This window comes from Sphaerodactylus townsendi, linkage group LG15, assembly GCF_021028975.2.
Source record: "Sphaerodactylus townsendi isolate TG3544 linkage group LG15, MPM_Stown_v2.3, whole genome shotgun sequence".
Lineage (NCBI taxonomy): Eukaryota > Metazoa > Chordata > Lepidosauria > Squamata > Sphaerodactylidae > Sphaerodactylus > Sphaerodactylus townsendi.
In genome coordinates this window covers 25884715-25896563 of record NC_059439.1, presented here as the reverse complement: position 1 = coordinate 25896563, position 11849 = coordinate 25884715, and the positions used below count along the sequence as shown (strand labels likewise).

The 11849-nt window shown below is 48.6% G+C and overlaps 1 protein-coding gene across 1 annotated transcript; it reads left to right on the top strand.

Annotated features, from left to right (window-relative positions):
- Positions 1 to 1645: 1645 nt before the first annotated feature.
- On the top strand, positions 1646 to 10866 carry SGF29 (SAGA complex associated factor 29). Its single transcript, XM_048517432.1, has 10 exons — positions 1646 to 1733; positions 4029 to 4107; positions 4412 to 4487; positions 5139 to 5211; positions 6021 to 6085; positions 7382 to 7511; positions 7603 to 7749; positions 8591 to 8626; positions 9449 to 9611; positions 10641 to 10866. The coding sequence occupies exons 2-10, from the start codon at positions 4033 to 4035 to the stop codon at positions 10755 to 10757; spliced, it is 882 nt and encodes a 293-aa protein (XP_048373389.1). The 5' UTR covers positions 1646 to 1733; positions 4029 to 4032; the 3' UTR covers positions 10758 to 10866.
- The last annotated feature ends 983 nt before the right edge of the window (positions 10867 to 11849 follow it).

Sequence of the window (11849 nt, the reverse complement as noted above, 5' to 3'; positions counted from 1 at the left end):
CAATGAAGTAGCCTTTTTATAGGCCACTTCCGCACATGCAGACTAATGCACATTCAATCAACAATTTCACCACTGTTTGAAAGTGGATTTGGCTCTTCCGCACAGTGAAATCCAGCTTCAAAGTGCGTTGGAAGTGGATTGAAAGTGCATTATTCTGCATGTGCGGAAGGAGTCTTAAAGAATAAAATGGAATATTTTCTTTCATGATGCGTACCTGTACGGAATGGCAGGTGTGTGAATCACCTTATTTAGATTGTTACCTGGCGCTTCCCTTTTCTTTTGGGGGGATTTTAAACAATTTCAATTTTGCCTTGTCTGGGAAATAATCGGTTACTTTTTCAGAAACCGCCTTTATAGAAGAAGAAGAGAAGAGTTTGGATTTATATCCCCCCTTTCTCTCCTGCAGGAGACTCAAAGGGGCTTACAATCTCCTTGCCCTTCCCCCCTCACAACAAACACCCTGTGAGGTAGGTGGGGCTGAGAGAGCTCCGAGAAGCTGTGACTAGCCCAAGGCCACCCAGCTGGCGTGTGCTGGAGTGTACAGGCTAATCTGAATTCCCCAGATAAGCTTCCACAGCTCTGGTGGCAGAGCGGGGAATCAAACCCGGTTCCTCCAGATTAGATACACGAGCTCTTAACCTCCTACGCCACTGCTGCTTACATTGGTGAGCAACCCTTATTCTGGCTGTTAGAAGAGCTCTCCTCAGTCTTTCCCATCACATACTTCCTGGGGAGATCCAGGGACTTTATGCATACAAATACTCCCTCTTTTTTTACTTTTTTGGGGTGTTGTTGTGTTATGTTTGTATCCCTCCCTGATGATCTCTCCCATTAGTCTGAGGGTTGTAAAATGATAATGCTGATATTTTGTCGTTAATGGTTGTTCTCTCTTATATGATTGGTTTGTATCTTGTTTATGTGACTGTGTAAGCCACCCTAAGTTCATCGATGGGGAAGGGTGGCCTATAAATCAAATCAATAAATAAATACAACACTGTACAAATGTTCACTTTGGACTACTAAGGCTGGGATCAACCTTTGCTGTACTATTAATCAACGACCTCAACTTTCACATCATTAGGAGCAAGCGTTAATTTCAGGTATTGCAAAACATACAGTTGTATTTTGATTTCTATTCTGTTTTATATCGCTTTTGAATGTTAATAATCATTTTAATCATTAACTAGATTATATTTTTGATGCCAATAAAAATCCGTATGCATGTAATCAAAGACCTCTCCTTAACTTTTTGCAATTTGTTTTCTCGTATTTCAGAAAGATAAGACCCGAAAACTCTTCCTTTGACTTTCTCTGGAGATTTCACAGGCATGTTTGTGTGTGTTTGTGTGTCGTGACTGTGAGATCGGAGTTTTTTGCTGTACATATAAACAATGGATGAACAACTAAGGCCCCTTCCACACGTGCAGAATAATGCACTTTCAATCCACTTTCAATGCACTTTGCAGCTGGATTGTACTGTGCAGAATAGCAAAATCCACTTGCAAACAATTGTGAAAGTGGATTGGAAGTGCATTATTCTGCATGTACAGAAGGGGCCTATGAAGTGCCACAGTCAGAACGAGATGAAGGACTCTATTTCCCAACAGCCCCTGCGCCTGACATAAACAATAGTCGCCTTCTGCAGAGGGGAGGAGGGAGAGCCAAGGGAAGACAGGGGAGCTGCAGCCAGGAGAAAAACCGGGGAAACCTTGCAAGCAACGACTGAAACAAAGGTAGCGACTTGGGTTAAAACTGGGAAGCCCTGGAAAAAGGGCCCGGATCCCATGCAATCCTGATCCGTCACTGGCAGCCCCCCCCCCCCCCCCCCAAAAGAAAGAAGCTTAGCTAAAGCTTTCCTCTTTGCAACCTGCTTACTGTTTTTCACCTGCTGGGAGAAGAAGCTTCCCTATTGCCTTGTGTGCTGTGAGCCACGAGTGGGTTGGATCCAGCCCGCTTTCCCACTGAATCTTCCCCAAATCCCTTCCCTTACTCTAACCCCTAGCCCACGTGGCTTGTCTATGTGCAGTTCCAGTGATCCCCAAAGGAGCCTTTTTAGGGGTTGTCAAAGTGGTCTCCTTCCTGTCCCACTAGCGCAGGGGTAGGGAACCTGTGGCTCGAGAGCCGCATGCGGCTCTTCTGCCCTTGCACTGTGGCTCCACAAGCCGAGCCGCCGGCCCCATCCTTGCCCGCCCTGCAGGCAGCAGGGCAGGTGCACCAACTGCCCACAGTCGGCTGGGCCGCGGCGCGGGCTTCCCCTCTCGCCCGCCCCGTTGGAGAGGGGCAGGCGCTTTCCCAGCGGCCGGTGAGGCCGAGCCACCGGCTTCATCCTTGCCCGCCCTGCAGGCAGCAGGGCGGGCGCATCCATGCGCTTCTCAGAATGAGCGGAGTAAAAGGTTAAAAAACCCCAATATATATAGTGTTATCTTTATTTTAAATGTCAAAAATTATTTGCGGCTCCAAGTGTTTTCTTTTCCCGTGGAAAACGGGTCCAATGGCTCTTTGAGTGTTAAAGGTTCCCTATCCCTACACTAGCGAATAAGCTAGCTCAGTGATGGCGAACCTTTTCGAGACCGAGTGCCCAAATTGCAACCCAAAACCCACTTATTTATCGCAAAGTGCCAACACGGCAATTTAACCTGAATACTGAGGTTTTAGTTTAGAAAAAATGGTTGGCTTTAAGGTGCGCATTACTCGGGAGTAAGCTTGGTGGTAGTCGGTGGCTTTGCTTTGAAGCAACCGTGCAACTCTTCCAACTGGTGAATCACGACCCTAGGAGGGTTTACTCAGAAGCAAGCCCCATTGACAGCAACCGAGCTTACTCCCAGGTAAAGGATCACGCTTTAGTTTCGCATGAAAATCAGTGGGGTTTAACAGCGCATAACAGGGTTACCTACACTGCTTCCCCAAAACTTGGTCTTAGGTTTAATGCTAATAATCGAGCCCAGCGGCCCAGGCCAGCCTAGATGTGTGTGGGGTGGGTGGGGGCACGTGCCCACAGAGATGGCTCTGAGTGCCACCTCTGGCACCCGTGCCATAGGTTCGCCACCACTGAGCTAGCTGGAACCTGCCTAGTGTGATTACTGGGACTCACTGGGGTTGAATAGGAAGCTCTGAAGAGCTTTCGCTAGCCTCAAGGTCTGTTTACAAATGCCCTCTGGTTTGTGTTTGTGTTACAGAAGCTTGGGGAAATAAACAGGAGCCTTGTGACCCCATGGAGTCCGACACGTTTTTGTTCTAAAGCAAACCTCTGTTTGTTTTTGGCGCAACAGACTTAAGACAACAGCTACCCTAGAAGGATTAGGGTTGTTGCCAGGGACTGCATTCAGAATAGCTCCCGTGGTTGTGTACACTGGGGGTTGGGCATAGATGTGTCATCCTTCTAAACCCCTCGTGTTTCTTTCTCAAAAACAGAAAGGCATTCCCACAGCCTTATGCGTGCATTAGAAACAACATTTGAAAATACAGAACTCAAATGTTGTCTGCTGCGGTTTTTATATTTATGCTGCGTTTTTTATATTTATGGCTGATATAGAAATAAAAAACTAAATTGACTCAATCTGGGGGACGTCATAGGAATCCAGAGTCTGAGTTAATTTTTCTTCTTTCCAAAGCCCTGTGAGACTTGCAGCCCCATCCCGGGGTTGGGGGGAGGCTTCGAGGAGCAGCACAGCCTTGTGATGGCACCATTGCCCTCCCTAGGGCACTTACCCAGGTAGAGGAGCAACAGTGGCGTAGTGGTTAAGAGCAGGTGCACTCTAATCTGGAGGAACCGGATTTGATTCCCCGCTATGCTGCTTGAGCTGTGGAGGCTTATCTGGGGAATTCAGATTAGGCTGTACACTCCAACACACGCCAGCTGGGTGACCTTGGGCTAGTCCCAGTTCTTCAGAGCTCTCTCAGCCCCACCTACCTCGCAGGGTGTTTGTTATGAGTGGGGAGGGGGACGGAGTTTGTAAGCCCCTGAGTCTCCTATAGGAGAGAAAGGGGGAGATATAAATCTATCTCTTCTTCTTCTTTGGTCTCTTCAGCTCCATGGCTCTAGTATCGGCTGATTCCCGCATTGCTGAACTTCTGGGAGAATTGCATCAGCTTATCAAACAGACCCAGGTAATGAGAAAACTGTTCTGGAATATTTGATGTTGTAAGGGCTGGATTGGCAGGGACAAGAGGAAGTGCTATGTTTTTTCTCCTTGGGATGTCTTCAGGATGGGAGAAGTTAAGTCCAGCAGCTGTGTGGAATAGAGGGCATCACTAATTTTAAGGATTTCATTTGGTGTCATGACTTGTCAGAGGATCTGTGTAATTAAGTTGTTTAGTTAAAGGGACAATAAACAGTTTGGGTGTGAGAAAACAGCTTTGGGTAGGAACTGTGGTTGCCTGTAAGGTTATGTAGAAGCCTTTTCTTCACCAGGAGGAGCGGTCAAGGAGTGAACACAACCTGGTGAACATCCAGAAAACACACGAGAGGATGCAGACTGAGAACAAGAGTAAGTTGGGATTCCTTGCAATGTGCCTTGTTCTCTCAATACCTTCCCGGCTGACCACCCTGAGAATCCATTTCAAAACCTTTAAAACCACAATCCTGTCATTCTTAACTATGTGTACATTCAGTGGTGGGATCCAAAAATTTTAGTAACAGGTTCCCATGGTGGTGGGATTCAAACAGTGGCATAGCGCCAATGGGGCTGGCCGAGGCACGATGGGGGCGTGGCCGGGCATTTCTGGACGGGGCTGTGGCAAGGACGCAGCCGCTGCGCTGGTCCTTGGGCAGGAAACGAATGCATGCAGGTGCAAGCTGCCACGCATGCCGGTGCACCTCCTGCTAGACTGCTTCAAGTTCTGCGCGCTACTGCTGAGAGGAGGGGCGTAACTAAGGCAAAAATCACGTGGCAAAATCACCAATTAGTAACCCCCTCTCGGCACACACAAATAATTAGTAACCTACTCTCGGGAACCTGTGAGAACCTGCTGGATCCCACCTCTGTGTACATCCCACTGAAATTGGTGGGACTTTCTTCCAGGGAAACACAGGTAAGATTGGATTGAAGAGGGTTAGGATCCAGGGGAGCTGGGCTGTGTGAGAAATCTCTCGGCGAGACTGGTCCTACCTCCTTATCGCCCTTTCTTTTCTTCCGCAGTTTCTCCGTATTATCGGACCAAGTTACGCGGCCTCTACACAACAGCCAAGGCTGATGCAGAAGCTGAGTGCAAGTGAGTGGAATGCATTTTTCTGAAATCTATTTTTTTCTAAATTTAATTCACCTTTTTTTCTCAAGGGAGGCCCCAAGCAGGAGTAGCAGTGGCGTAGTGGTTAAGAGCAGGTGCATTCTAATCTGGAGGAACCGGGTTTGATTCCCCGCTCTGCCGCTTGAGCTGTGGAGGCTTATCTGGGGGATTCAGATTAGCCTGTGCACTCCCACACACGCCAGCTGGGTGACCTTGGGCTAGTCACAGTTCTTTGGAGCTCTCTCAGCCCCACCTACCTCACAGGGTGTTTGTTGTGAGGGGGGAAGGGCAAGGAGATTGTAAGCCCCTTTGAGTCTCCTTCAGGAGAGAAAGGAGGGATATAAATCCAAACTCCTCCTCCTCCTCCTCCTCCTCCTCCTCCTCTTCTTCTTCTTCTTCTTCTTCTTCTTCTTCTTCACAGCAACATTCTCCTCTCCCCTATTTCACCCTCACAACAGCAAACCTGTGCGTAAGCTTAGCCTGAGACAGAGTGACTGACCCAAGCCCATCCAGTGAGCCTCCAGGGCAGAGTGAATATTTGAACCTGGTTCTCCCAGATCCTGGGCTGACCCTTGAACCACTGTGCCATGCTGGCTCCCAGATATAAAACTATTTCCAGCTCAATTTGTTGTTGCAAGTTTTTTTTTAAATCTAGATCATGTAGAAGTTGAGGTTATTGTGCAGCAATTTCGAAACAGACTTATTTGTTTGTTTGTTTTGTAGGCCACTTTTGTTTTATAGGCCACTTTTAATCTTTCCTTCCACTCACGTTTCCTTCTTTCCTCCCTTCCCAGCATCCTGCGGAAAGCCTTGGACAAGATCGCAGAGATTAAGTCTCTTTTAGAAGAACGGCGCATTGGTGAGTGCTGGGAGGTCTTCAAATGCGTTGGGTGACTCGCCTTAGAGCGCAGGAGGAGGTGACTTCAACGCAATGCCGGCCAAGCGCACAACTTTGGGTTGCTAGAGATGCAAAGTACGGGGCGGGGGATACCGTCCAACATCGGGCCGTTGTGCTCAAAAGCAGGCAGTGTGGTTAAAAAGAGCGTTCTGTGTTCTTTTTAGGAAGGAGGAGGGGAGGCCACGGAAAGAAACAGCATGCTGCTGGTAAAGAATCAGTGCTTGTGTCTGTTAGGTGGCTCAGAGGAGGAAACACGAGCCGACTCGCTGTGTGGTATAGCCCCTTCTTGCTGTATCTCGAGATAGGAGCGTTAGCCTTTTCTGTTCAGTTGAACGGGCCCATTGGTATTTGATCTAATGCATGGGATGTTGGCAAGAAAACTTATTACTTTGAGGGCCAGAGTGGAGGCTTTGGATCCTTTATAGCAGTGGTGGCAAACCTATGGCACGGGTGCCAGAGGTGGCACTCAGACCCTTTCTGTGGGCAATTGCAAACAGAGTCGCCCCCACAAACACACATCTAGGCTGGCCTGGGCCTCTGGGCTCGATTATTAGCATTAAACTTAAGACCTAGTTTTGGGGAAACAGTGTAGGTAGCCCTGTTAAGCGCTGTTAAACCCCACTGATTTTCATGCGAATAACTAAGGCGCGATCCTTTACCTGGGAGTAAGCTCGGTTGCTGTCAATGGGGCTTGCTTCTGAGTAAACCCTCCTAGGGTCGTGATTCACCAGTTGGAAGAGTTGCATGGTTGCTTCAAAGCAAGGCCACCGACTACCACCAAGCTTACTCCCAAGTAACGCACACCTCGGAGCCAACCGTTTTTTCTAAACTAAAATCTCAGTATTCAGGTTAAATTGCTGTGTTGGCACTTTGCGATAAATATGTGGGCTTTGGGTTGCAATTTGGGCACTCGGTCTCAAAAAGGTTCGCCATCATTGCTTTATAGCCTCAACCATAGAGTTGGCTCCGAATGACTAGAACAGAGCTTTGAGGGTATTATCGCTGAAGTGATTGTGAGAGCAACTGGAAGGACTTAATAAGAGCTGGAGCTTGGGTGAGGTGTTGAGAGGGAATAAGTCAGTCATGTGCTGTCAAGTCTCAGCTGGCTCTTGGTGACCTGATGCACTGGGTGTTTAAGACAAGAAATGAGCAGAGATGGTTTGTCACTGCCTTCAAAGGAGAGGAAGACATGCCCTAATGAACCACATTTTGGAGAATAATCGACTCCCGACCTGTTTCCTTCTCCTTTCCCTACAGCTGCCAAAATTGCCGGTCTCTACAACGATTCGGAGCCGCCACGCAAAACCATGCGCCGGGGGGTGCTGATGACCCTCCTCCAGCAGTCGGCCATGACTCTACCCCTGTGGATCGGGAAACCCGGAGAGAAGTGATTATTCCATGGGTGTGGCAAGCGCGAAGGGTCTTGTTGAGCTCGCTTCGCCTTCCTGACGGCCTCCCGTCTGCTCTCTTCCCCTCAGGCCTCCCCCGCTTTGTGGTGCCATCCCTGCCTCCAGCGATTACGTGGCCAAACCAGGGGACAAGGTGGCTGCCCGTGTCAAGGCCGTCGATGGAGACGAGCAGTGGATCTTGGCTGAGGTGGTGAGCTACAACCACGCCACCAACAAGTGAGTTTGTTCAACTTCTGTTGGCACCGTCTGGCCACTGGCTGTTGACAGCTTCCGTTTACCTCAGCTGAATGTGCTATCCTCCCTTTTCTGCCTGGGGAAAGTAAAACGGTTTGCAGTCTTGGACAGAAGGAGAAGAAGTAAGGAAAGAAACAGCTTGGCGACGGGCTATCTGATTATCAGAGGTCAGGAGAGAGAGAGAGTGGAGGAAGGGGCCAGAAGCAACTGGAAGGGCTTAATAAACGCTGGAATGTGGGTGAGGTGTTCAAAGGAGAGGGAATGAACAAATAATATGCCGTCAAGTCGTGGTGAACCTGTCCATTGGGTGTCTAAGGCCAGAGATGAGCAGAGATGGTTTGCCATTGCCTCCAAGGAGAGGGAAACATCCTCAATCTCATATATAGTTTTGGGGAGAGAGCCAGCATGGTGTAGTGGTGAAGAGCAGTAGACTATAATCTGGAGAACTGGGTTTGATTCCCCTCTTCTCCGCATGAAGCCTGCTGGGTGACATTGGGCCAGTCAGAGTTCTCAGCAATTTCTCAGGCAGTGCCAAACCACCTCTGAACGTAAATTTCCCCTGAAAACCCAACAGGGTCACCACAAGTTAGCTGTGACTTGATGACACTTTCTGCCACCACCACCTTGCTTCAGCAGATACCATCTGGCTATGGAGCCCCATCATTAAAGAGGATTATGAGGGGCTGTTGCTTTTGTTGTGCTTGGGGCATAAAATATTTGCTTAGGCAACTAGAAGAATCTTAACTTTGCCTGTGACACCATATATCTTTTTGGTAAGGTTTAAAGGACTCTGAGTTCTCACCCGACATCTTTTCTCCTTCAGATACGAAGTGGACGACATTGACGAAGAAGGGAAAGAGTAAGTGAAGGCGGAGGAGGGCTCCGGCCTGCTAGGGTTGATGCTGGGATTGGCCCATCGCAAATTCCTGTCTCTTCTCTGTAGAAGTGCCTTAATAAATGTGGCCTTCCATATAACATCCATATGATCAAAAATTGGGATCATTTTAAAAGCGAACTTACCCAAAGAATCAAAGATGTATCGCGACAGTCTGATCTGGCAAGATATTCAGATTTTCCTCTGTACTATACACAGAAATATATCACTGCCCCTGCTCCTTGTTTAATTTATCTGGATAATAAAGATCTAAGGAGAGCTTTTACACTCGCAAGACGTGCACATTTACCCTCTGCTGTCTTAGAAGGGAAATATCAAAAGATACCTTATGCTGCAAGGTTATGTTCTTGCTTTCTGAATTCTGTAGAAACTATAGAGCATATGTTATTAAAGTGTCCCCTTTATGAGGAGGCAAGGAAAAATGCCTGTCACATCTACTACACAAAATCACATATTGTTCTGATAAAGTTTGTTGTGAAAAACTATTACAAGAATATTACTAAATGGGTAGCAAAATTCTTTCTGTTCTGTTCTGTTCTGTTCTGTCTGTCTGTTATGAAAAAGAAAAAAATGATGTGAATATGGTAACCCCTTAGATATTTTTGTGTTGTTTAGTATTTTTATGCTGTTTGGCGTGTTTACAAAGTATAATGATATATAGATGGATAGTGCTGGAATACGGGAGAGAGATCTGCATTCTTGTTTTGTTGTAGATATTTTGGAGATTTGTAATATATCTGGTCATTGACTGTAAATAAAGTCTTCTTGTTCGTCTCTTCTCTGTAGGCGCCACACCCTGAGCCGACGACGCATCATCCCCCTGCCCCAGTGGAAGGCCAACCCCGAAACAGACCCTGAGGCCTTGTTCCAGAAAGATCAGCTTGTCCTGGCATTATACCCACAGACCACCTGCTTCTATAGAGCACTTATTCACACCCCTCCGCAGCGGGTAAGGAAATGGGCTGGGGATCGTTTCTCTGCTTCAGTCCACCATATGCTTCCCAAGCATTGCCTCATATCTTCCGGTTGGCCTACTGTTGTTCCCTGATGGGGCAGAGCAAGGGGGAACTGCACCTGAGCCACGCACGCGCCCTATGCCACTGCCACACCCCCGTCCATCCCGGAACGCCCGCTCCATGCCCCTGCACCTGTGCGCGCCCGGTGTGTGTCACTGCATTCCACTTTTAAATTGTGTAGCATTGCTTTAGAGCATAGGTGTCAAACTCAGGCCTTCCAGGTGTTCATGAACTACGATTCCCATCAGCCCATGCCAGCAGGGCCAATTGGCCATGCTAGCAGGGGCTGCTGGGAATTGTAGGTCATGAACGTCTGGAGCAGCCATTCTCAACCAGGGTTCCGTGGTACCCTGGGGTGCTGTGAGCATGTACCAGGGGTACCGCAGCAACACTACCACCCCCCCCCTCATTTTTGTGGTGTCTCCCACCGGTGCCAGCAAGGACATGGAGCTGGCCCATGGGGCAGGGCCTGCCACAAGGTCAGCAGCCACCCCCCCCCAGTGCTACCCTTCACCCTGGGAGGGGAAGGTGGGGTGTGTGGCAAGCAGGGGCAATGGGAGGGGAAGGTGGAGGGTGGCGGCAGGGGTACCATGAGATATGAAGAGTGAGGTCAAGGGTACCCTGACCTCGAAAAGGTTGGGAAACACTGGTCTGGAGGGCCTGAGTTTGACACCTATGCTTTAGAGTCTAGACCAGGGGTAGGGAACCTGCGGCTCTCCAGATGTTCAGGAACTACAATTCCCATCAGCCTCTGTCAGCATGGCCAATTGGCCATGCTGGTAGGGGCTGATGGGAATTGTAGTTCCTGAACATCTGGAGAGCCGCAGGTTCCCTACCCCTGGTCTAGACTGTCATCCGAGTCCAAACTGGCTGGGTGAAAGGATCAAAGGGCATGAGGGAACAGACTCACGGCCTTTCCCCTCAGCAGGATTATGTGTAACACTCTGACCCTCCTCTCTCAGCCCCAGGACGATTACTCAGTGCTGTTTGAGGATACCAGCTACGCAGATGGCTACTCTCCGCCCTTGAACGTGGCACAGCGCTACGTCGTGGCTTGCAAAGAAACGAAGAAGAAATGACGGTGCCCTCTAGTGGCTGGTGGTGTCATAGGCGTAATGAAGAACCAGCTCTAGAGAACGGGGTGTTGTGGGGTTTCAGATTTTAATAAAGCAACGTGAGGAGTTTGAATGCCTTTCTGAGCACTTCTTTCTGACAGAAAAAAAGCAAAATAAAATCGGGGGCGGGAGGATGTGTGTCGGCTTCTGTGCCTCACAAATTTGTCAAGAAAATATGTGAAGCTGAATTTGTGGACCTAGTTTTGACAAGTGATGTTGGAGTTACATTTTTTTTTCAAGGGAGGAGAGTCTCCTTCACTTGGACAAATGACACACTCTCCACAGGTGTACTAACTCGCCAGTGCAAGTGTGGACCATAAAGGGATATTATGCAACAAACCACAAATTCACTGTCCTCTAGGCATAGTGTTAGGAGGGGAACAGAACAGAGGTGAGAGTCATGTCTCTCAGCATAGCCCTGCTGAGAGAAGAACAGAATTAAGGTGGAACTGCTATCCAGGTCTCCAACAGAAACAGCTAAAACCCTCTCTGCCCCACCTTTACCTAAGTGGCAGAGGCTTATCTGGTGAACCAGATGTGTTTCCATACTCCTACATTCCTGCTGGGTGACCTTGGGCTAGTCACAGGTCTTCGGAACTCTCTCAGCTCCGCCTACCTCACGAGGTGTCTGTTGTGCGGAGAGGAAGGGAAAGGAACTTGGAAGCTACCTTGAATCTCCTTACAGGAGAGAAAGGTGGGGTATAAATCCAAACTCCTCTTCTTCTGTACCTGGCAAGATTGGGACTGGATTCCCTTTTTTAAAATCTCTGACTTATGCTAGAGCTCTTCAGATCTCTTCAGAGTATCTCTAGAAGCCAATACAAGAGCCGGTGTGGGGCAGTGGCTAGAGAGTCCGACTGGGATCTGGATGATCCAGTTGGATCCCTTGCTCTGCCATGGAAGTTTGTGGGGGTGACCTTGGGCCAGTCACATATTCTCAGCTTAACCTATTTGACATGGTTGATATGAGGGGGAAATTGAGGAGTGTGATGTGAGCTGCTTTGGGCCCCCATTGCACAGAAAGGTGGGTATAAATAGAAGTTAAATCCAAAGGAA

Bases quoted from the DNA above. Each gene is read 5' to 3' on its own strand.
- SGF29 (XM_048517432.1), top strand. From the start codon at position 4,033: ATGGCTCTAGTATCGGCTGATTCCCGCATTGCTGAACTTCTGGGAGAA. The intron at 5,212-6,020 runs GTGAGTGGAATG...CTCCCTTCCCAG, and splicing joins GATGCAGAAGCTGAGTGCAA to CATCCTGCGGAAAGCCTTGG. The intron at 7,512-7,602 runs GTGATTATTCCA...TCTTCCCCTCAG, and splicing joins ATCGGGAAACCCGGAGAGAA to GCCTCCCCCGCTTTGTGGTG.